At 38.3% G+C, this 24,026-nt stretch overlaps 1 protein-coding gene across 6 annotated transcripts in view; it reads right to left on the bottom strand.

Moving 5' to 3' along the window:
• Positions 1 to 5,397: 5,397 nt before the first annotated feature.
• Positions 5,398 to 24,026, bottom strand: part of LOC140204441 (spermatogenesis-associated protein 7-like) — a 95,594-nt gene continuing 76,965 nt past the window's right edge. For 5 of the 6 annotated variants that reach the window (XM_072271163.1, XM_072271178.1, XM_072271181.1 and 2 more), the window contains 4 exons: positions 21,667 to 21,720; positions 20,081 to 20,158; positions 18,818 to 18,875; positions 5,398 to 7,911 (listed from right to left, as the gene is read on the bottom strand). In XM_072271163.1, coding sequence (XP_072127264.1) covers positions 7,345 to 7,911; positions 18,818 to 18,875; positions 20,081 to 20,158; positions 21,667 to 21,720 — 757 coding nt within the window. In that variant the 3' untranslated portion in view covers positions 5,398 to 7,344. The remainder of the gene's footprint in view (positions 7,912 to 18,817; positions 18,876 to 20,080; positions 20,159 to 21,666; positions 21,721 to 24,026) is intronic. The other variant, XM_072271172.1, reaches the window with a different exon arrangement.

The raw sequence follows: 24,026 nt of genomic DNA, 5'->3' as shown, positions 1-24,026 counted from the left end.
ACTGCTCCTCAACCATCAAACTCTTGAATAGAAGGGGATAACTACACTCACTTGCCCCATCGTTGAAATATTCCTATAACCAATGATCTCACTTTAGGGACTCACATTATCACATGCTCTCATTATTTATTGCTATTTACTTATATCTGCACTTGCAGAGTTTGTTGTCTTCTGTACTCTGGTTGACCTTTCATTGATCCTTTTATAGTTACTATTCTTTAGATTTGCTGAGTGTGCCCACAGAAAAATGAATCTTACGGTTGTATTTAGTGACATATACTTTGATAATAACATTTACTTTGAACTTTGATCTCCAGGGCATTCACTTCACTTCTATAATTCAGCTCTTTGGACCAAGGCTATTAGGAGGTCAGGAGCGGAATGGTAATAGTGAAATCAAATGGGCATTGATGAATAGGTTATTGGTAAGCACCATTTGATGGTTCTTTTCATGATACCTTGCATCACTTTGTTGATGTTTGACTGTTTGGATGGTAACTGGCCAGAATGAAATTCCCTTGTTTTATAGTGAGCATGTCATATCCGGGCAAATTTCCAAGTGTTTAGGTAGATGTCAGTTTGTCTAGAGTGCAAGCCTTCAGCACTATAACCAGGATATTGTCTGACCCATTGTCCTTGTTGTATCCAGCGCTCTCAACTGTTTCTATATGTCATATGTAGTTGACGTATGGAACTGGTTGGAGACTGGCTTCAATGATGGTGGAGATCTCGGAGAAAATCAAGATGGACCTTCTATTTGATATTTCTAGCCAAATTTACACAGACTTCAGCCCTACCTGTAGCATTCACTGATAGATCTGTCATTGAAGATTTTTAGGATTTCATCCTCCTCAATTATAGATGTGGTAGGATCAGAGATTTAATCTAATCTGTTGGTTGTAAATTTGCTTCACTCTATTGCATGCTGCTTTTGCTATTTAGCACACATCTTGTATTACAGGTTCATCAAGCTGGCATCTTACCATTTTTAGGTGTGTATGATATTGCTGCTGCATGTCCTTCTGAAAACCCCATGAATCAATAATGATAACCTGGCTTGATGGTAATATCAGAGTGAGGGATACAGATTATGGTGGTATACATTTTCAGCATTCTTAATGTTTCACCTCATGGATGTCCAGTTTTGTGTTGGCACATCAGTTTTGAGTCCACCCTATTTAGGACAACTGTAGTTCCACTACTACTACTACTACTACGTCGACTCTAGGGGGCCGGCATCGGGCAATACAATGTAAGTTGTTCTAGATAGACTGTGTCATGATCACTTCATAAGCAACACTGACAAATGCATCTGCACTTTCTCTGTAACACCATATCCTGCATTGTTTTTGCTTTTCCCTTCTACTACCTTGATGTAATGATATGATGAAATGATCTGAATAGATTGCATGCAATATTTCTTGGTACCTACATGTGACAATAATAAACCCATTTAAATTGGTAAGGACATGATTTCAGGTGGGCCTTGCGTGTTGGGTCACTCACTATCTGCTTTAAGTATATCCACGGACTTGGCCTCCACCGCAGTTTGTGGCAGAGCATTCCACAGATTCACTACTCTCCGGCTAAAAAAAAATCTTGCCTTCCTCTGTTATAAAAGCTTGCCCTTCAATTATGAGCATGTACCCTCTAGTTCTGGATACCCCCACCATAGGAAACATCCTCTCCACATCCACCATATCTAGTCCTTTTAACATTCGATAAGTTTCAATGAGATCCCCCACCCCCTGCTTTCTTCTAATTTCCAATGAGTAAATGCCCAAAGCTGCCAAACGCTCCTCATTTGTTAACCCCTTCATTCCTAGAATCATAGTCATGAATCTCCTTTGGACTCTCTTCAATAACAACACGTCCTTTCTGAGGTATGGGGCCCAAAACTGTTGCCAAGTACGGCCTGACCAGTGTCTTATAAAGCCTCAACGTTATCTCCTTGCTTTTATATTCTATTCCCCTTGAAATAAATGGCAACATTGCATTCACCTTCTTTACCACAGACTCAACCTGTAAATTAATCTTCTGGGAGTCTTGCACAAGAACTCCTACGTCCCTTTGCACCTCTGATGTTTGTATTTTCTCCCCATTTAGATAATAGTCTGCACTATTGTTCCTTTTACCAAAATGTATTATCATATATCTCCCAACACTGTATTCCATCTGCCACTTTTTTGCCCATTCTTCCAATTTGTCCAAGTCCTGCTGTAATTGCATTGTCATGAGAACTTGTGTGATTACGATATTTTTTTCAGAATAAAGAGTAAAAGAGAGGGAAGTATGGATATCGGACCGCTGGAAAACGACACTGGAGAGGTAGTAAGGGAAACAAAGAAATGGCAGATGAACTGCAAAGGTAGTTTGCATCAGTCTTCACTGTCGAAGACACCAGCAAACTGCCAAAAATTCTACCGTCAGGACAGAAGTGACTGTAATTACTATTGCTATGGAGAAAATGCTTGGAAAGCTGAAAGGTCTGAAGATGGATAAGTCACTTGGACCAGATGGACTCCACCCCAGTGTTCTGAAAGAGGTAGATGAAATGACTCTGACATTGGTAGTGATCTTTCAAGGATCACTAGATTCTCAAATGGTTCCAGGGGATTGAAAAATCACGAAAGTCCACTCTTTAAGAAGGGAGGGAGGCAAAAGGCAGGAAATTGATCTAACTTTCACCGTCAGACAGTTAGCCTGACTCGGTCTAAGAAAGCACCTGGTCTATAAGTCACAACAATTTCAAGGCCAAACAACTTCATGCTGACGTAAAAGAAGATCAACCTAGGCCTGTAAGCCTCACAGCCCTGTGCATTAACCTCCTTACCCTAAATAATGTGCGGATTTAGAATCATGTTCTTCAGTCATCTGAAGATCTACTGACCCTAACAAAAGTCAATTCTTTGATTCTGTGGTACTGCTGCTATTTACCTATTACCAATCTGTGAGCCTCTCTAATTAGCTGAAATCATTCAAGTTGTCCAGCCATTCTGTCCTTAATTCTTGATGATTTTCAGCATTGTATGATTTTTGTCACTAATAGTTGGCAAGAAATAAGCAGGAAGACAATTCAGAGCCGTTTTACTCACTGTGGTTTCAAGCACTCAGGTTTGCAGATGCCAGATATGGCTGGGAGTGAAAATGAAATGATTTTACCACTTCAACAAGTTAGGAACTATGTAGAATTTGAGGCTATCAACAATCATCTTGAATGTTACAATAAAAATGAAGATTTGGAGGATGCAATCGTTGACGCATAGCAAGAAGGCAATCCATTAGGTCCCTGCACTGATTTTGTTCATTTACAGACAAAAGAACACAACATGGTGAATTCCTCCATTGATAATTATACCAAGTTTTAATACAAAGTTTTTTGTACTGTGGTAGAATTGGTAGGATTCTAATTTATTCTGTATTTCACTTAAACACATAATTTGTTACTGTTTGTCCTTTTTTATACCTTTTTAACTGTTTCTATGAAACTTCAGCTAACAACGCTTTATTGAGCTAACACGTACTGGTCGCGATGTTTCCCTATTAACTAGAATCCACCGTATTTGCAACTTTCCATCTACAAGTTGCTTTAAACAATAAAGTAACACTTAAATAATAACTCAACACATAGAACTTGAGGACAGGGAATCGAATTTATTTTAACTGGATTCTACTTACTCTGGTTCTTTTGCAATAGATTATTTTAAATAGGATTATAGGAATAGTTCAGTTATATAAGTGAAATAAAAAAATCATAACTATAGAAATTCCGAAACAATACTCTTCAACTAACACTTTAAATCAGATTAATACTATGCAGGATGCGTTCCCAGGTATAAGAGTGCTAATGGAATTGGGGCAAGAAAGGGTCATTGTAGCATTATATGTGTTGCTGACTGTGCTGCACTGTAGGAGGAATGCTGAAAACTCTTGACATTTTTGTTTTTGGTCTGCTGCTGTGCTGGGACCTGACACAAATCCAGCAATGAACCACCCTCCGATTTTGGGCGGAGAAGCTGCTTGTGCAGTGAGTAGTGGTGGGATCATTCAGTATGACAAATGGGCCTCAGGGCTGGACTCACATGATGATAGACTGCCGGGATTCTAGTCTCCCTCATCACCTCCTTATTAAATGTGATGGAAGTTGCTGTCTCCTCCTCTTTGTTTGGCAGCACAGTTCTTCCCATTCTGGATGTTTCTTTTGGGTAACAAACTTGTCATTGGTTGATATTCATTGAGCTTGTTACCATAATCTCCAGGCCTGGGTGAACTGTGCAGCTAAAAAAGGAGTGGAGAGGCAGCAGCTATCATTAAGTTTAACAGTAAGTGAGATGAAAGACGATAGAATCTAGATAGGCTGTCAACACATGGAGCAGGCGCCACCAGTCTCCAGCCATGGACTGCTTTTATTATGCCTTCCAGGTAATACCCCTGCAGAGTAGCCACAATGCTCAGCCCAACCCACCAAATGTCAGCCCTCATTGGCATTCTCTTTACACTGGGCCATGGGACATTTCATTCCTGGGGGAGCACGAGTGGTGAGCAGGGATTTCAGTAGTTTCATAGAAATCCTGACGCAGCAGTGTAAGCAAGATAGTAGGGATTTACCAAATATCCAGTACTACGGCACATGACTTTATTAAAGAACAAAGGGGTACATTCCTGTTGAGTGTTCAGATTGTAACTTTTTTTTATGAACCAGAGTTCTGTGGACTAGCACTAAATAGGGTACCAATGTATTATTCTAATTTGGTATAAATATTTAAATATAACTAAGACGTCTCATTCTTAAATGTGCCAATCAAGGATAACAGTTATTAAATAGGAACCAAAAATATGCCCTTATTCTCAGTTCTGGAATCAGATATTAAAGACATTGGCATTTCCAATCCATATCACTGGCTTTCAGCCATTGGAACGTTAATGAAACTTCCTTGCATGCTCTGCCTAAAACAAGGCTGGGTAAACCATGAGTCTAATGCAGTCCCACATCTGACCAGGTGTATGGTGGGACAACCCAGTGATTCTCAAGGGAAGGTGTGTAAATATTTTTGAAGTATTTTACTTTAGTTTCATGTCTTAATTATTTCCAAGTGTCTTATATTTCAAATAATTACATGTAGTTTGGTCTTTGAAAGCTTATATCAAAGGCCATCAGACATTCCAAGGTCAAGGTTGTGTTAACTTAGAGCAGTTCACTGCTAAAGACCTCATATTGACTCAAGGTTTCATAGACCCAGAAAGATGGATTCTTTCATATCGAAAGCAGGTATATTCACATGATCCTGTCTATTAGCAAGTCAAGTATAGCAGTTAGGTGTAGGGTAAAAATCTCTCTGATCTGTCTTTTGTAGCAAACCAGTGTAACATCTTTCCATTTCTCGCAACAGTTCTCAATTGATATTATAAATTTACTTGGAATAAGGAGCACTTGCCTCCACAGAGCTCATCCCTCTGTAAGAACGAGAGTGGACTGCTCGAGTATATTTTTCAACCAGTGAATTTATATATCAAAAATTATTTTATAGACTTTATTTTATGTTACAGTTCATAAATAGTCTATTCAACTTTAGAACAATATTAAATCTCTTCAGCACTATATTAAATCTCTTCAATAACTTTACATGATTTTTTTCATTTTTGCTTAACGTAGCTTGCATCAATATGTTCATGTTACAATGGTAAAGCTTTATAAATAACCAATAGGTTTTAGTATACTATATAAAATATAACTTTTACTCATGTATATATCATATGTACACTATTTAGAATAATCTACATGGAGAACAAGACTGTATTGAAAGGGAACTATGTATATTCAACTGAATTGCCACATAAACCCAAAAACATGGTACACCCACAAATTTTATCTTCATCTTTTAATCACACGTCTCATATTTTAATTCACAAATGCAGTTGAGCCCACTGCAAATGCTCACCGCAGAAATTTCTCGACTACAATTATCACAAACTTCTAATATCTGACATCATGAACACAGGTTTCAATCTAGGGGTCTTATTACTTCATAGGACACTTATAGAATCTAGAGTGGCAAGGTTATGCAAGGGGAGGGGTGTGTGGTCTATAGAGTCCAATTATTTTAGTCTTTATATATTTGTCCAGCCTTTTCGAAGGCTACCTTTAAATCTGTCTCATCATAACATGGGATATTTCAAATCTCAATGATTTGTAATGTAGAAAAGATTCATGATCCCCTAGTCAGGAATCTGTGTCACCTTGTTACTACCCTTCAATTATTTAAAATTCCAAGTCTTTCATTATTTTAAATCCCATTTTTAAAACCATCTTCTCTTCTCCACAGAGAATAAATCCATCTCTACATTCAATTGTGACATCTCACCTCTGGATCTATTGAAGTAAATTTATTCTGTATATCTGCTTCAACCATCACATGCTTCCTGAAGTGTTCTGGTTGCCAAGCAAGAAGTTACATTAAGTGTAAGGAGTTTTCAGTCATAATCATAAACACAAGTGATTCTATAGATGCTGGGAATCCTGAGCAACACACACAAAATGCTAGAGGAACTCAGCAGGCCAGGGAGCATCCACTGAGGGGAATACATAGTCAACGTTTCGGACTAAGACCTTTCATCAAGACTCTTATATCACTCTCAAGCTGTCATAAACCAGCAGTTGTGAAGTAAAAACAGAGCATAAGGAAGATTAAATGATGCTAATCGTGTGAATATCTATATTCTATGAATTCAGGATCATAAGACACTTCAGTTGAACATAGTCACTGTATCTTTTAGGAATTAATGCATTCTGTATCATTACTCTAAGTACTTGTTTAACTTACATGACAATAAAGTATTTGAAATTAAATTTAATTGGCATACCAATGTACTGCATGACAGAGTAGGGCATGGCAAAAGTGCACCCAGACTCTAAATGCAAGCACTTCATTTTAGGGAGGCTGTAGGAAGCAGATTGGAGATACAGAATGATTTCATGACTCCTCTTAGAAGTTAATTGTAATAAAATAGTACTAATTTCCTAAAAAAAAGATTCACCTTCTTTCTCCCACAGTGACAGAGCTGTGGAAGAGTCAAGATGATACAGGAGGTAGTTTATGTGCTGCAGCAGTTGCCTACAATACCAAAAGCAAAAAAAAAAACCTGGATGTTCACTTATTTTCACGACAAAAAAATATGTATACTGCCTTTGTAACTGTAAAATATATTAGATCATGAAAATGTTGCAGAAAATATTGCAGAGTTCAAGAAAAATACCCTCTCAACTTGTTAAATATGTTAATATGAACACAGAAAGATATAGAATTTTGTTATGATCCATGGCTATCAAGTGTGAATTATAATGAATTACAAGCATAACAAGTTAATGCCATCATCAAAAGCAGTTTCTGACTCATTACTTAACCCAGACTGAACTTGAGCATCTTCAGATTCATAGTGTTCCTTAACGTTAACAGAATGAAAAGACACTGCAAGATTATCAATCTCCGTCAGATCTGCTACATTGTCTAAATCAGCAACACAGTCTGTGAAATGGCCTGAATGATCCACACAATTTGAAATCAGATAATGATCTTGCTCTGAGTCTTGAACTTGCTTAATGTGTTCTCCACAAATGTCAGAACATTTGTTCCCAGTAGTATTCTGACTGTAACCAACATCAGTGCTTAAAATTCCATTGAATCTATGATCCATTGTTTTACCAGATTCCCTGCCAAATGAAATGTCAGCAATTATGCCAGTATCTTCTTTCCACTTAGCAGCAATCTTTGTATTTTCGAAAGAATTATAGTTATTAAACTTCGCAAATTTCGATTCTTCAAACAGAGTTTTACAACCGCTGGTCCTTGGAATTTTCTCTGATTTACAGTCCAAATCTTCTTTTAGCTCATCCAGCATAAAGCGTAATTTCTGCTATAAAATTAAAGCAAGGAAGTAGACCGTCAGTTTGGATTTCATTATTTTAGCAGAAGTATCAGGTATGTTAAATAACTAATGTAAAGCCTACTTTTTAAGATGAGATAAAGAAATGTCAATAAATATTAGGCATTTAAATGTACAACAGTAATTGTCCATTTTGTGTTATGACAGCATGATCAACTGCGGTGCAGGCTCGAAGGGCTGAATGGTCTACTTCTGCACCTATTGTCTATTGTCTATCGAAGGATATGAGTGCTTTGGATCAAAATAACATTGTAATACCATGTTACATTTAATTTTCACATTTAATTTGTACACGGCAATATAATATCCTTCAAATAAGTACTTTGCTTGCATCTTTTAAGGAAATCCATACATGGAAATTTCATTTTAAATGCAAATCATTCTGATGCCATTAAGATTCGTTCATCAAGACAGAAAATACAATGCAGGCATCAGTGTGGAGAATTTAAAGCATAAAGGTCACAACAAAACATCAGAAAATCAATTTTGAGTCCTGTTGTAATGGAACACTTACATGTTACTTATAATTTATTCCACATTAAAACTCAATGGTCTTGGCTATAGCCACTTAGTTTTGGACAAAACCAGCAGTATTCAGCTATTCCAATTGAAGTGGCGCCCAAACTTAAATGCACATGATGCTATACATGGAAGTGTTAGGCTTACTGACTGATTTAGACCTTTTAGTTTGATTCCCATGGAATCCAAAGGTAGGGATCAATCTTGTTGGAATTCCCCAGCATATTTATCTCCAAAATCCTATGTCACGTCAGACAAGGGACAGAATCAGAGGAACCAATGATTTCAATGAATCCTGAAGAACAAAGATATGAAAGGCAATTTGGATGTTCAAGGAAACCACCACAAACGGAGAAGACACAGATCTTGAGGAATTTGCCTCGTCATACATTGGCTACCTCAGTAAGTGTATAAACGATGTTGGTACCTCCAGAATGGTCATCTCACAGCACAACCTCTAGTAGAGGTGCAGTCCCTACTAAAAGACCGGGATATTGCCTTCAAGTCTGATGACAGAATAGCCATCTGGGCAGTCAGGAGAAAGGTCATCTCAGGCATCAAGATGGCAAAGTCTCCCTGCACACAAAAAAATCAGCAACACCAGATCCTCAGCGTATGTGACTGTGCATCAAGGGGACTATTGACTAAACAAGAAAAAACAGCATTGACTGTACCGGTGACTTCTCCCTCACTGATGTTCTAAATAATTTTTATATAAGTTTAGAAGCATGCAATTTCATGCCAGTCATGAATGAGCAGCCACTCTCAGCAGCACATATGCAAAGAACTCTGCAGAGAGTCAAGCCCTATAAGGTGGCCGGGCCAGACAACATCCCAGGCCCAACACTCAGGGAGTGCTCACTGACATTTTCATGGACATCTTCAACACTTCACTCATTCAGGCTGCTGTCCCCACATGCTTCAAATCAACTATCATCATTCCTGTACCAAAGAGCTCTACAGCTCCAGAACTAAATGACTACTGCCCAGAGGCACTAATGCCAATCATCATTAAGTGCTCTGAATGCCTGATAATGGCGCATATCAAATAGTCCATTCCTGCCATACTGGAGACTCATCACTATGCTTATCGACAGAACCACTCTACGACAGATACCACAGCATCTGTCATGCACCTGACCCTGACACACCTTGGACACTTATGTCAGAAGGCTATTTCTGGATTTCAGTTCGGCATTCAACACAACCTTGGTGAACAAATTCCTACTCCTCGTTCTAAATACATCACTGTGCAACTGGGTATTGGAGATCCTAACGAACAACCTCAGATAGCTAGGATGGACTACCACTTCTCCTTCCCCATCATCCTCAACACAGGTGTGCTCCCACCCCCATCCCCCCGGGCTGTATGTTGAGCCCACTGTTGAACACTCTGCTCGCACATGATGGCACGTCTAAACAGGCAACAATCACATCATCACGTTTGCCGATGACACAACAGTAGTGGAACTCGTCACCAACAATGATGAGATGGGTTAGAGAGGAGGGGGAAGGGCTCGATGCATGGTGCCAGGCAAATAACCTCGCCCTTAATGTCAACAAGACAAAGGAGATGGTTATCAATTTCAGGAGAACACATACCACGAACAATCCATCTTTAATTGGCGGCACAACAGTGGAAACTGCAGGCAGTTTCAAACTCCTTGAAGTGCACGTCACACACAACATCTCATGGTCCCAAAACACATTCTACGCAGTCAAGAAAGCTCACCAATACCTCTGCTTTCTGAGGAAGCTGAAGGGAGCTCGACTTTGCACATTCATAATCACATAATTTTGTAGGTGCGTAGTAGAGAGCATCTCGACAATCTACATCACTGCTTAGTAAGGAAACTGCACTGCGGCAGATAGGAAGGCTCCACAATAGGTTCATTTATTATCAAACTCTGAAATTCTTCTCCAGATAACCAAGAAAGAAATGAACAACAGCACAATCAACCACCCCCAAATCCCTCCTCCCCACACAAAAAATGAACAAAAACGGAACAGGCACATCAACCCCCAAATCCCCCACCCTCACACACAAAAAAACAAGAAAGATCGTTTGAAAAACAGTGCATAAAAAACCATCAGACTGGGGAAAAAAAAGTCTACAGTCCATGTCCACATCCAAAACCCAGAAAATCTGGGTAACATTCTCCGGGCACAGCAGCAGGCCTTTCCCTCTCTGGTAGCAGAGCGATCCCACCAGCAATCAAAAGGCAATCTCCCCTTTCCGGTAGTGATCAAAAGGTAGGCAGCTGTGGCTCACCTTCCGCATTCACCTCGATGTTCCAATCTCCCTCGTGCTTTAATCAGTGCTCAATGGAAGCTTTAATTGGCAAGTGAAGTCAAACATTGGTTCGTGCCCCATCCCACAGCTTTCTCACTACAAGGTTCGCGCACGCAGCCTCAGTCTCCCGGAATCCTCTCAGAGGCCGCAGAGCACTGGAGAATCACATGCTCCAGCAGTTCCAGAATCACATTCAAAACAAAAGCTAATGTCAAAGGCATAAAAGAAGTGAAATATATGGTTTCATGGTCTATCCAGAAGAGGTCGACTAAAGGAGTGAAGTACACAGGCGCTATCTTGACCAGAAGTCAAAATCAATGGATACTCAAAACTCCCCAACCATTCACTGGCACCACCCTATCTGGTATCAAGGCAATATACTTGCAAGACAAAGTTTCTGAACCCTTTGCAATTAACTGGTTTTCTGCATTAATTACTCATAAAATGTGGTCCAATCTTTACCTAAGTCACAGACACAATCTGCCTAAACTACAAACCCCATTTCCAGAAAAGTTGGGATATTTTCCAAAATGCAATAAAAACAAAAATCTGTGATATGTTAATTCACGTGAACCTTTATTTAACTGACAAAAGTACAAAGAAAAGATTTTCAATAGTTTTACTGACCAACTTAATTGTATTTTGTAAACATACACAAATTTAGAATTTGATAACCCAACTTTAGATTCTATTACTGGGCAATTAATATTCGACATATGAAATTTTGGTTACTTGACCAAGATACACTATCCATCCTTAAATGGGTAGTTTTGGAATTACAATCTGCTCAGGGCTATGCACTTGGCTCTATTTTAGGTTCCTCTCTTCCTTTTGATTTGAAACGCCTCAAACTGGTTTCTAACCCGATAGTTAAATATACCTTACGTATTTGGTTTCAATTCAGAAAATTTTTCGATCTTAACCAATTTGGGCTAGCGATCCCTATTTTAGGTAACATATCTTTTCCTCCCTTTTTCACGGATCATGCATTTCAAATTTGGAAGACTAAGGGTATTTCACGGTTTTTGGATTTATTTTTAGATGGTTCCCTTATGTTTTTTGAACAATTATCTAATAAATATAATTTACCAAGAATACATTTTTTTAGATATCTTCAAGTTAGAAATTTCCTAAGTACTATACTTACTTCCTTTCCAATGCTTCCTCCTACATATATTTTAGATAATATAATTAACCTTAATCCATGTCAGAAAGGTGTCTCGGCTATGATATTATTATGAAACTTAGGAAAGCTCCATTTGATAAGATTAGGGTAGATTGGGAACAGGAATTGGGTTCTATTATTTCCGTGGATGACTGGGGGCAGATTTTACAATTAGTCAATACTTCCTCTATCTGTGCTAAACATTCCCTAATTCAATTTAAAGTTGTTCATAGAGCACATATGTCCAAAGATAAATTAGCTCGTTTTTATTCTCATATTAATCCTTTTTGTGATAGATGTCCGGGGCAGATAGCTTCCTTAACTCATATGCTTTGGTCTTGTCCTAGTCTGGAAACTTTTTGGAGAGACATTTTTAATATTATCTCAAAGGTATTGAATATAGATATCTCTCCTCATCCTATTACTGCTATCTTTGGATTACCTAAAATATCCAGTAATCTTTCCCCTTCAGCCCGTAGAATGATTGCATTTCTTACTTTAATGGCGAAAAGATGTATCTTACAACATTGGAAAGAGCCTAATGTTCCAACTACCTTTTTTTGGTTTTCCCAGACGATATTATGCTTAAATTTGGAGAAAATTAGAAGTAATCTTTATGATTCCTCATTTAAATTTGAACAGACCTGGAGATCTTTTGTTCAATATTTTCATTTAATGTAATTTTTTTTTCTCTTTTGTTTCATATTTATATTCCCTTCTTGCTTTTTTTAACTGTTTTTAATGGAGGTTGGGTTTGAGGACGTGATTTTAAGTTTTTTAACTCTACCTGTTTCCAAGTTAGCCCATTGCTTTGCTTTGCTTTTAGCTTAGTTGCACGGTGGGTTTTTTTTTCCTTTTCTCTATTGATATATATATATAAAATTAGTATACTATTAATTTACCTTATTATTTTATGTTTAAACTGCACTGTTTGTATCAATTTTTTTCTGTAGTAATATCTCCTGTAATTTCTAACAGTGTATTAGTGCTTATATGGTTTACCTTTTGTATACTTATTTAATAAAAAGATTTAAAAAGAAAGAAAAGAGATTTGAAAGTGGGAGGGGGAGGGGGAGATCCAAAATGATAGGAGAAGACAGGAGGGGGAGGGATGGAGCCAAGAGCTGGACAGGTGATTGGCAAAGGGGATATGAGAGGTTCATGGGACAGGAGGCCCAGGGAGAAAGACAAAGGGGGGGGGGGGGAACCCAGAGGATGGGCATGAACATCGACTTCTCTAACTTCCGCTAATGCCCCACCTCCCCCTCGTACACCATCTGTTATTTATTTTTATACACACATTCTTTCTCTCACTCTCCTTTTTCTCCCTCTGTCCCTCTGACTATACCCCTTGCCCATCCTCTGGGTCCCCCCCCCCTTTGTCTTTCTCCCTGGGCCTCCTGTCCCATGATCCTCTCATATCCCCTTTGCCAATCACCTGTCCAGCTCTTGGCTCCATCCCTCCCCCTCCTGTCTTCTCCTATCATTTTGGATCTCCCCCTCCCCCTCCCACTTTCAAATCTCTTACTAACTCTTCCTTCAGTTAGTCCTGACGAAGGGTCTCGGCCTGAAACGTCGACTGCACCTCTTCCTAGAGATGCTGCTTGGCCTGCTGCGTTCACCAGCAACATTGATGTGTGTTGCATAAACAATTTTGAATCTTGAAGTACTAAATACAAGAGAATCAGCAGATACTATACATGTCGAGCAACACCCACAAAATGCTGCAGGAATTCAGCAAGTCAGGCAGTTTTTATGGAGAGGTATAAACAGTTGACATATTGGGCCAAGACCTTTCATCAGGACTGGAAAGGAAGAGAACAGAAGCCAGCATCAGGAGGGGTTAGGTGGGGAAGGATGGAGTACAAGCTGGCAGGTGATAGTTGAGATCAGGGGAAGGTTGGTGGGTAGGAGAAGGGGATGAAGTAAGAAGCTGGGAAGTGATAGGTGGAAGAGGTAAAGGGCTGAAGAAGTTATATGATATGAGAGGATAGTGGACCACGGAAAAAAGGGTAGAAGGAGGGGTACCAGAGGGAGGTGATCGGCAGGAGAGGGAGGAGGGGTGAAAGGGTATCTGAGGCTTTTTCTCCTGCATCTCTTCCTCTGACTCTGCCTCCTTTTCTCTCCAGGTTCCTTCCTGTAGAACATATTGCCACTTATGTTTTGCTAGTGTCGCACACAATATTTGCTAGGAGGGCAGGTGAGGAGAAGGGTGATAGGGAAACAAGGAAGGGGAGTGGCAAAAGAGAGGCGGGGGAGAAATTACAAGAAGTTAGAGATATCAATGTTCATGTCATCAGGCTGGAGGTTACCCAGACAGAAATGAGGTGTTGCTCCTCCTCATCAGACCAACATGTCGAAATGTGAATGGAATGTTGAATGGGAATGGGAATGGGAATGGGAATGGACGCCATCGGGCAATTCTGCCTTTTGTGGTGGAAATGGGGAAGTAAGTTACTTTCTCAAAATTATATTGCTTTCGTTTAATGTTTTTAAAGTTGTTTTTGTTTTATTTGTCATTCACTTTATTTTCCCAAATGTAATAGAATATCCCACTTTACTGAGTTTTTAAATTCTGCATGAAATAAATATTTTTAAAATTGTTGGCCAATGACAGTTTTGAAGACGGAAGCTCCAGTCTGAGCTTTGCCTTGAATCAGGGAATTTCAGCTACTCCATGATCAGGGCCTGCACGCTTAACAACCTGAAGCTCAGCTATCTCCAGGCCTCATCACTGAATTCTGGACTACTGAGGATAGTGAATGAGGCCCTCCATATCCAGGACAGGAAACTTGGGCGTATAGGAATCAGGGACAATATTTGTTTACTTAGATGTATAGCACGGAATTGGCCCTTCCAGTCCTTTGAGCTGCGCCACCCCAACAACCTTGATTTAACACTAACTTAATCACAGGACAATTTACAAAGACCAGTTAAACTACCCGGTATGTCTTTGGACTGTGGAAGGAAATCGGAGCACCTGGGGAAAACCCACATATCCCATGAGGAGGACATACCTCCTTACAGATGGCAATGGGTCCATGCCAGTTTAACTTACGCAATAAATTGACAAACCCTGTATAGGTTTCAATTTTGTGTTTCGGTAAGGCTACATTTTTTGTAAAAATTTAATGGAATCAGCATGAAACATTGAGGCTATTTAAGTAAAGCCTAAAATTTGCATGAATTTCTCAAATGCTATTCTTCAGGTGCAAATATTTAGGAAATTACAAGCAAAGAAAATCCTATAAAGTTTCCAATAGCCTTCATTAATTTTCTTTTTTGCTTTATTTCTATGGCTAAGATTCATCAATATAGGTACTCAGTTAAGTACCAGTTAGGGATATTTCAACAACGGAAGAGAAAAACAATCCCTCAAATGCATTATTGCAATTAGCATGTGCAATTTTTCATGCTTCAGACACATCGATTTACTCATTAGCACAGATGCAAAATTTAAATATGAACAACAAATCAAACCAGCTTACACCTACTGACACTTCAGCTCTTAAAAGAGAAGTAACGATTGATCTGGAAGTTATTGTGCACCCTGGGGAGCACTGACATCAACAGAGGTAGTACAGAGACAGAGACATTGCTTTGAAATTACTGACCACAAAATCCTAGTGGAAGAAATGAACAGGAGGTCTTGCTCACATGGGTGGTCAGCAGGCCAATAAGGACAAAAAAAAAAAAAATCATTTTATTATAAAGTGGTCAAACAATTTGATGTTCACAGTGATTCACCAAAAGACTGGTTTCAGTGTTGGGGAAAAAATTAACCATCTCACATCTCTGGTCAAGAATAGTGGAAAGACTACTATATTCCATCTGCCAACTGCAGCAGCTGTTTTGAGAAGCTCATGTCACGCCTACAAGCTGTCAGCAGAGGAGAGTGCTGGTAATTATGGCGACAGCTGTTACAGAATCAATTATTGAACGATGAGAAAAAAAAGTGCAGTACTGTCAGAGATGCAGTACATTTATACAGTGCCTATAAAAATATTCAGTCCCTTGGAAGTTTTCATGTTTTATTATTTTACTACCTTCAATCCCAGTGGATTTAATTTGCCTTTTTTGACAAATTAAATGTCAAAATGATCAACAGAAAAAGGCTTCCATGTCAAAGTGAAAGCAGATCTCTACAAAGTGATCTCAATTAATTAAAAATATAAAACACACAATAATTGATTGCATAAGTATTCACCCCCTTTAATATGACACATCAAGTCATCACGGGTGCAGCCAATTGATTGTTGTTAAAATACACCTGTATCTGAAAGGTCCAACTGCTAGTGAGTCCTGGCAAAAACTACACCATGAAGACAAAAGAACACTCCAATCAACTTCGTGAAAAGGTTATTGAAAAGCACAAGTCAGGAAATCGATACAAGAAAATTTCCAAGTCACTGAATATCCCTTGGAGTACAGTTAAGTCAATCATTGAGAAATGGAAAGAATATGGCACAGCTGTAAATCTGCTTAGAGCAGGCCATCTTCAAAAACTGAGTGACCTGTAAGAAGGGGACTAGTGAGGGAGGCCACCAAGAGACCTATGACAACTCCAGAGGAGTTACAAGCTCAGTGGCTGAGATGGGAAAGGCTGCACATAAAGCAACTGTTGCCCGGCTGCTTCACCAGTCTCAGCTTTATGGGAGAGTGGCAAAGAGGAAACCACTGTTGAAAAAAACACGCATGAAGTCTCAGCTAGAGTTTGCCAGAAGGCATGTGGGAGTCTCTGAAGTCAGCTGGAAGAAGGTTCTATGCTCTGATGAAACCAAAATATAGCTTTTTGGCCATCAGACTAAACACTATCTTAGGGGAAGGGGAACGTCGACTCAGACCACGAGAGGCCTGCGTCGGGCATTTTCATGCCTTACAAGGCGCAGATTGGAAGTCTATGTGGGGTGCCACTCCTCGCACAGACTAAAGCAATGTGTGATTAAGTGCCTTGCTCAAGGGCACAAACACGCTGCCACAGCTGAGGCTCAAACTAGCAACCTTGAGATAACTAGACGAATGCCTTAACCACTTGGCCACGTGCCCAACACTATCTTAGGTGTAAGTCAAATACTGCACATTATTACAAACACACCATCCCTACCATGAAGCATGGTGGTGGCTACACAATGGTGTGGGGATGCTTCATTGCAGCAGGCCCTGGAAGGTTTGTGAAAGCAGAGGGTAAAATGAATGCAGCAAAATACAGGGAAATCCTGAAAGAAAACCTGACGCAGTCTGCAAGATAATGGCGACTTGGGAGGTTTGCTTTCCAGCAAGACAATGACCCCAAGTGTAAAGCAAAAGCTACACAGGAATGGTTTAAACCCAACAAGGTTAATATCTTGGAGTGGCCAAGTCAGAGTCTAGACCTCAATCCAATTGAGAATTTGTAGCTGGAGTAGAAAAGGGCTGTTCACTCACGATTCCTATGCAATCTAACAGAGCTTGAGCAGTTTTTTTAAAGAAGAATGGGGGAAAATTTCAGTGTCCAGATGTGCAAAGTTGATAGAAACCTATCCACATAGACTCAAGGCTGTAACTGCTGCCAAAAGTGTATCTACTAAATACTGACACGGTAAATATGTGATTAGTTATTTTGTATTTAATAATGGGAATATATTTAGACCAACTTGTAGAAATTTGGTTTCACTTTGACACGAAAGAGTCTTTTCTGTTGATCAGTGTCAAAAAAGCCAAATTAAATCCATTGTGATTCAATGTTGTAAAACGCTAACACATGAAAATCTCTGGGGGGGGGGTGTATATATATACACACACACACACGTATAAATCTGTGTCTAACACTTTTGCACAGTACCGCCTTCTTTTTCATTACATTCTGCTTAACCCTCTTCTCCCACAAACTTTACTTCCCTGTCTTACCTGGTTCTGCATGTCACCTAAGTGAAGGTCCTGATTATGTATCCTTATATTGTACCATAATAGAAAAAAAAATAGGAACAGGAGCTGACCACCCACTCCCTTGTACTTACTCCAACATCTAATATATTTCTTTATTTTTTAAAGAATATCTAGCTTTTCTTTAAATACATCCAATGATTGAGCCTCCAGGGGACAATAGGCTTCAGAATTCCTATCAACTTTTAGGATATAAGGGAATCACAATGTGGGGCTTAAAGTTTAAGAAAGGCAAACTTTGAAGGACTGATAAATAAATTGGGATGTAATATTAAGCAAAAAGACCTACATTGCAATAATTCAAAATAAAAGTTACCTTGTACAATCAAAAGCAAGAGGAATGGTCCAAAAGACACTTTTAGGAATAGGTCACTTGTGACATTCAGCAAACATTGTTAATAAATGGCACAGGTAAAAGTATCATGTTTTACAAAAATCTTGCACAAATACAGGGTAATTGGAGTAGGACAGCTACCGAAAATGTTTAAAAAAGTAAAAGTTCCAATATAAAAATAAAACACTCAATGTTCCAAGCAAATAACTGTCTCGATTTCTATTTGAGGGTTACCATTACAATTTGCATTAACAATCACCAATTATCTTTGCGACTTACATTTCCTGGAAAGAAGTCCTATTGTCATCTTCCCTCCAAAAATGATTTAGGTTCTGAACTTTCCTGTTCTATTTCTTGGACCTGTCTGAATTCTAACAAAGCACTGAAGATTTATGGAATTCATTAATTTAGAATAACACTGATTATAATGTTAATTGATTGCTCACTTGTGGTAAATTGACTGTTCCGTTGACATGCTAGGGGTCACCAATAGCAGAGAGAACAACATGTTAGGAAGGACTAATTTTTAAGGGGTATATAAAAACAGGAGGAGTAAATCTAATTTTAAAGCTGCATATTCTTTTTACATTGGATAAAATAACTGAATATTTTGAAAATACTGAACACAGAATTCTATACTCACTTCATCTAATCGATGCTTGTTTTCTTCTATTCGACGTTCAAATATATTTTCTAAAACCCTAAATAAAGATGAAGTTTTTTTTAACCCATTAGTAATATGTTATCATTACAAAGAGTCACTTTGGTAAGTCAATGTGATAATTCTTTACAACACAGACAAGAGAAAATCTGCAGATGCTGGAGATCCAAGCAAAACACACAAAGTGCTGGAGGAACTCGGCAGGCCGGGCAGCATCTATTGAAAAGAGTAAACAGTTGACATTTCGGGCCGACACTCTCATTAGGACTGGAGAAAAAGGATGAGAAGTTAGAGTAAAAAGGTGGGAGGAGGAGGACAAAGGTAAAGCCCTTACTGAGGACAGAACGTTCTGCCTCAGAGAAGGGAAGATCAGAAGGGATAGTGAAATTGAGGAAGGGGGAGGAACACCATCTGTATATGTATCCGTATAGAGGTCAACCAATCCATTCAATCACAAATGTAGTGTGCTTAAACACTGTATTAATGACGCACTCATCATAAATACTCAAAATTTCCCCTAGTCCAACATCATTTATATCTTTATATCTTACAATGTATGTTGGAGAAAAGAACTACACATAGTTAATTAAGGTCACAAATTTATCCGGCTGTATCTTAGGTATCCTTGTTTACCAATGTAGTATGCACGATCAACCTAATGTATTACTTAAATAAAAACAGAAAATGCTGGGAACACCTAACAGCTCAGTTAGCATGTGTGGAGAAACAGAATTAACATTACAGGTTCAATTCACAACTAAGATGGAGAGAAAATAAGTTAGTATTAAGCATGATAGAAGGATGGATAGAACAATGGGGACATCTCTCAGAGGGTAAGACGCAGACATAATCTGTAAATGAGGTCATCTAGCTGGGGGTTAACAGAGCAGTTAAGGAAAGAGAATATGTTCCTTTACTACCAAGAGCTATGAAACAAGGACATTAGAGAACAGAAAAAGCAATGCAAAAATAGAAAATGCTATATTGTTTCTGCTTTAAGAAAAAAGTCATATACTCCCATACCAACTCCCCCTTCTAAGCGACTCATCACATATGAAGTGCTTTCTAGCTTTTCTAAGATTAAATTAACTGCTTCCATAAATACATTTTTTTAAGCAGGAAACCTCCAAACTGGTGACATCAACAAAACAAACTTAATTTATACCTTAAACTATTTAACTTAGAGGCATAGAGTGAAATTAGAAAGCTACCTCTTACTGTGCAATGTGGAAAATAAATGAATACCTGTTTGAAAATAATCCTCGAGTTAATATCTCGCTGGTGACATCAGAGATGAATTCCAGATACTTTAATTCCTCTTCCCTGGAGAAAAATGAACATCGGCAATGAATAATCTGTAAATACATTTGCTTGTAGCAGTTGAGAGCTGAAGAAAATAACAGCCAATTTAAATCATATTAACCATTTACAGAGTCTCAAGTGTATGAGTTTGAAACATACAATGTGACATATACTATTAAAACAATTAAAATAATCAGAACTGCAGAAACTGAAATATGAAGCAAAGATAGAAACACTGGAAGAATTCAGTCAGACAAGCATCATTTGTGGAAAGAGAAACTAACCAACACTTTTGATCAGAATTCCTTCCTCAGATCTGGTGAGATGTGAATGGGTAAACACGAGGAATTCTGCAGATGCTGGAAATTCAAGCAACACACATCAAAGTTGAAGAAGCATGAATGTGCCATTTTCCAGCAAAGCTAAAATTTGTAATGTAATAGGAAATGTTTACTAAAACAGAATATATCAAACAAAAACAGAAATATTGGAAGAATTCAGAAAGTCAAGAAGCATCTGAAGAAAAAGAAGTCAGTCAACATTTTTGATCCTATCAGAAGATAAAGAGCATGTGTATCGAGAATGAGTCTCAGTACCCATGCTGCTGATCACCTGATGAAAATGAGTCTCAAACTTCATCCTTTGATCAGAAGAGATATAAGAGACTGCAGATGCCAGAATCTGGAGCAAAAAATAAACTGCTGGAGTAACACAGCATATGTGGAGGCAAAGTGTTCACAGCAACTTTGAGATGTGAATAGAGGATGGATAGTGGAGGATTTACAGTTTTCAAAGTAGAGTTGGGGGAGCAGAGACGTGTAAGACAAAAAGCCAGATGGGTTAAGACCTATCAGATGGAAAAAAAAGTAAACTGCTGGAGGAACTCACCGGGTTAGCCAGAATCTGTGGAGGCAAAGGGATAGTTGATGTTTTGGGTCGAGGCCCTGCATCTGGAATAATCGAGACATTAGTTTTGATGCAAGTTCTTGATCTAAAATGTCGACCAACACTTTGCCTCCACAGATGCTGTGTTACTCCAGCAGTTTATTTTTTGCTCCAGATTCTGGCATCTGCAGTCTCTTATGTCTCTTCTGATCAAAGGATGAAGTTTGAGACTCATTCTCAATACACATGCTCTTTATCTCCTGATACGATCAAAAATGTTGACTGACTTCTTTTTCTTCAGAAGCTTCTTGACTTTCTGAATTCTTCCAATATTTCTGTTTTTGTTTGATATATTCTGTTTTAGTAAACATTTCCTATTACATTACAAATTTTAGCTTTGCTGGAAAATGGCACATTTATGCTTCTTCAAGTCTTTGCAAGACGCTAACAATATTATTATGCCCAAGGAAAATACTGACATCATTGCAAAATTGCTGGCATTAGAAAAAACAATTAACATATTAAAAATAAATCTCATCAAAGGAGAGCAGAAAATCAAACCACCTCAAGAATTCTGTGTTAATATTTTGAAAGGTTTTGCTGGAAATTACAACCATAATTAAATCAAATGTTTTAATACTTACTCAGCCTCAACTTTTCTCATAATTGGTGACTTGATTCTATTGTTTGATGATGACCTAATGGATTAAAGAGAAAATAAGTGATTAGATGAAGCAAGTAACTTGAAAAATTAACATAGTTTAAGCTATAGTAACCTGCAATATTTCTTTATTGCATCAGCTTCTACTCTTTTAATTCACTGCTATTGTTTAAAGTACTCAACACAACAAGAGCTTGATTTCTACAATTTTATTTCACTGAAATTCCAGTAACACTTTTTGCACTGATGTACACTTAAATAAAATATGTAGGCTGCATGTGAATTAAAATAACTATTAAATAGAAATATTTCAAATTCCATTGGAGATTAGTTTTTACTAAAGACTCATTTGTCAATAACATAGTTGTTTACTGAAGTAAAGTTTCAAAATATTTTAAATGTTTTGAAGTTCAAAGTACATTTATTATCAAAGAACTTTTATTATACAACCTTGAGATATATCTTCTTAGAGGCAGCCACAAAATAAAGAAATCCAATAGAACCCATTAAAAAAGACTGTTAAACACCCAATGTGCAAAAATAAAAGAACAAATCTTGCAAATTGGGTTATTCATTGGGAGAAGCTTCTTGGTAGTTAATGAGCAGGCCTCATTTATTTTAACTTGGTTTGGTTTGGGAATTAAGATTTAGATTTATCAATTTAGATCTTAGTCTTTGGGTACTAAATCCAAATAGTGATTTTTCCTTATTCCCAGTGAGACAAAGCTTTGGAAATGCACTGATTATGAAAAACCCGCTGAACTGTTTTGAGTTTTTTTTAAAAAACCTAGAATAGTACATTTCTTACACTGGACAGCATTTTTTTTCAAAAGTTTCTTCAGAAAAGTTTTTGTGGTTATGATAGACTTGTATCATGTAGAAATTTGGAGAGACGAAATTAACTTTTATTGACTATAATGTGTTTAATTGCATAATGGTGCTGATGCTTTGCAATAGTTCAACTAAGTTAAAAGTATTTTGTTAATGGTTTTCATTTGTACTCAGTGTCTGAGGCTTCTCACTTAAGTATCCAACAATAATCAGCCAACATTGATGCCAGCAACACACATCAAAGTTGCTGGTGAACGCAGCAGGCCAGGCAGCATCTCTAGGAAGAGGTGCAGTCGATGTTTCAGGCCGAGACCCTTCGTCAGGACTTGATGCCAGCTGCCCTGATTCGGTTCTCCATGACCACAATGTCCTGGTGAAACCTTTCACCATTCTTGTCCTTGACAGCACCAAGATTTGCAGGGAAAAGGTCTAAATGGGAATTCAGAAAATGAATCTTCAGTGATATGGTGTACTTCATATGCTTGAAGCATGTTGTCTACCAGCTGTATGTAGTTTGGTGCTATGTAGTTGACAAGAAATTTTTCAACAACATCCTCAAACGCTTTCCCTGCGATTTTCTCCCATCCCACTAGAAGTTCTTTGAATTGCCTGCCATTGAGGACCTGTTTGATTTGAGGACCAACAAAAATGCCTTCCTTAATTCTGGCATCAATTATTCTGGGAAACATCTGTCTTAAATATCAAAATCCTTCATGGAAATTTTTGTGCCTGATGACAGCAGAATCCATCCTTATAGTCCTGACCCCAGTAATTCTACCTTTGCTTTTGACAAACCCAGTTCTCTGACCAGGTTATTTAACTCAGGCTGAGTTGTCAGATGAGACAGATGAGATTTTAAGCATATACTCGCCACTCGTGGCTGTTGCAAATTTGACGAGACACTTTGCTATCACTGCTACTACTGAAAATACAATACCTTATTTTAATGAGTGCACACAATATGCTATGCATACCGTTTACATGTATATTGGTGATTGCAAACCAATACACATGTAAATGCAATGCATAGAACAATGTGTGCATGATGCTTTTATAGCCTTTCTAAAACCTGTTCTGCCATGCAGCATCTGCCCTGCCGAAGCATGCCCAGGCACGCTTGGACAAGATAGTAAACTTTTCAACTTACACTGTGGGCAACATTTCAATTGACTTGAATTATGAATTGAAATAACAAATATAGGCAATTTTTTTAAAAAAGGGTACGCGATAGGGAAATTTCATGGTGATTTTCATGATCAGCAGTCTAAAATCCATAAGATACACCCAAAAGTATTCAAGAAGCAAATTCTTTGCCTTCCAGTGTTACCAAAGTACATATACAGTATACAATCCTGAGATTTGTCCTCCTGCAGGCAGCCACAAAACAGGGAAATACCATGGAAACCAGGTAAAAGAAAACATTAAACTTCAACGCGCTAAAAAAAGAACAAATCACGCAAACACCAAAAAGCAGGCAAATAACACAAGGAAGATCAAACATCAAACTGCAGA

Source organism: Mobula birostris, chromosome 1 (assembly GCF_030028105.1).
Source record: "Mobula birostris isolate sMobBir1 chromosome 1, sMobBir1.hap1, whole genome shotgun sequence".
NCBI lineage: Eukaryota > Metazoa > Chordata > Chondrichthyes > Myliobatiformes > Myliobatidae > Mobula > Mobula birostris.
The sequence above is the reverse complement of the archived record's forward strand: the minus strand, read 5'-3'. Positions and strand labels throughout refer to the sequence as shown.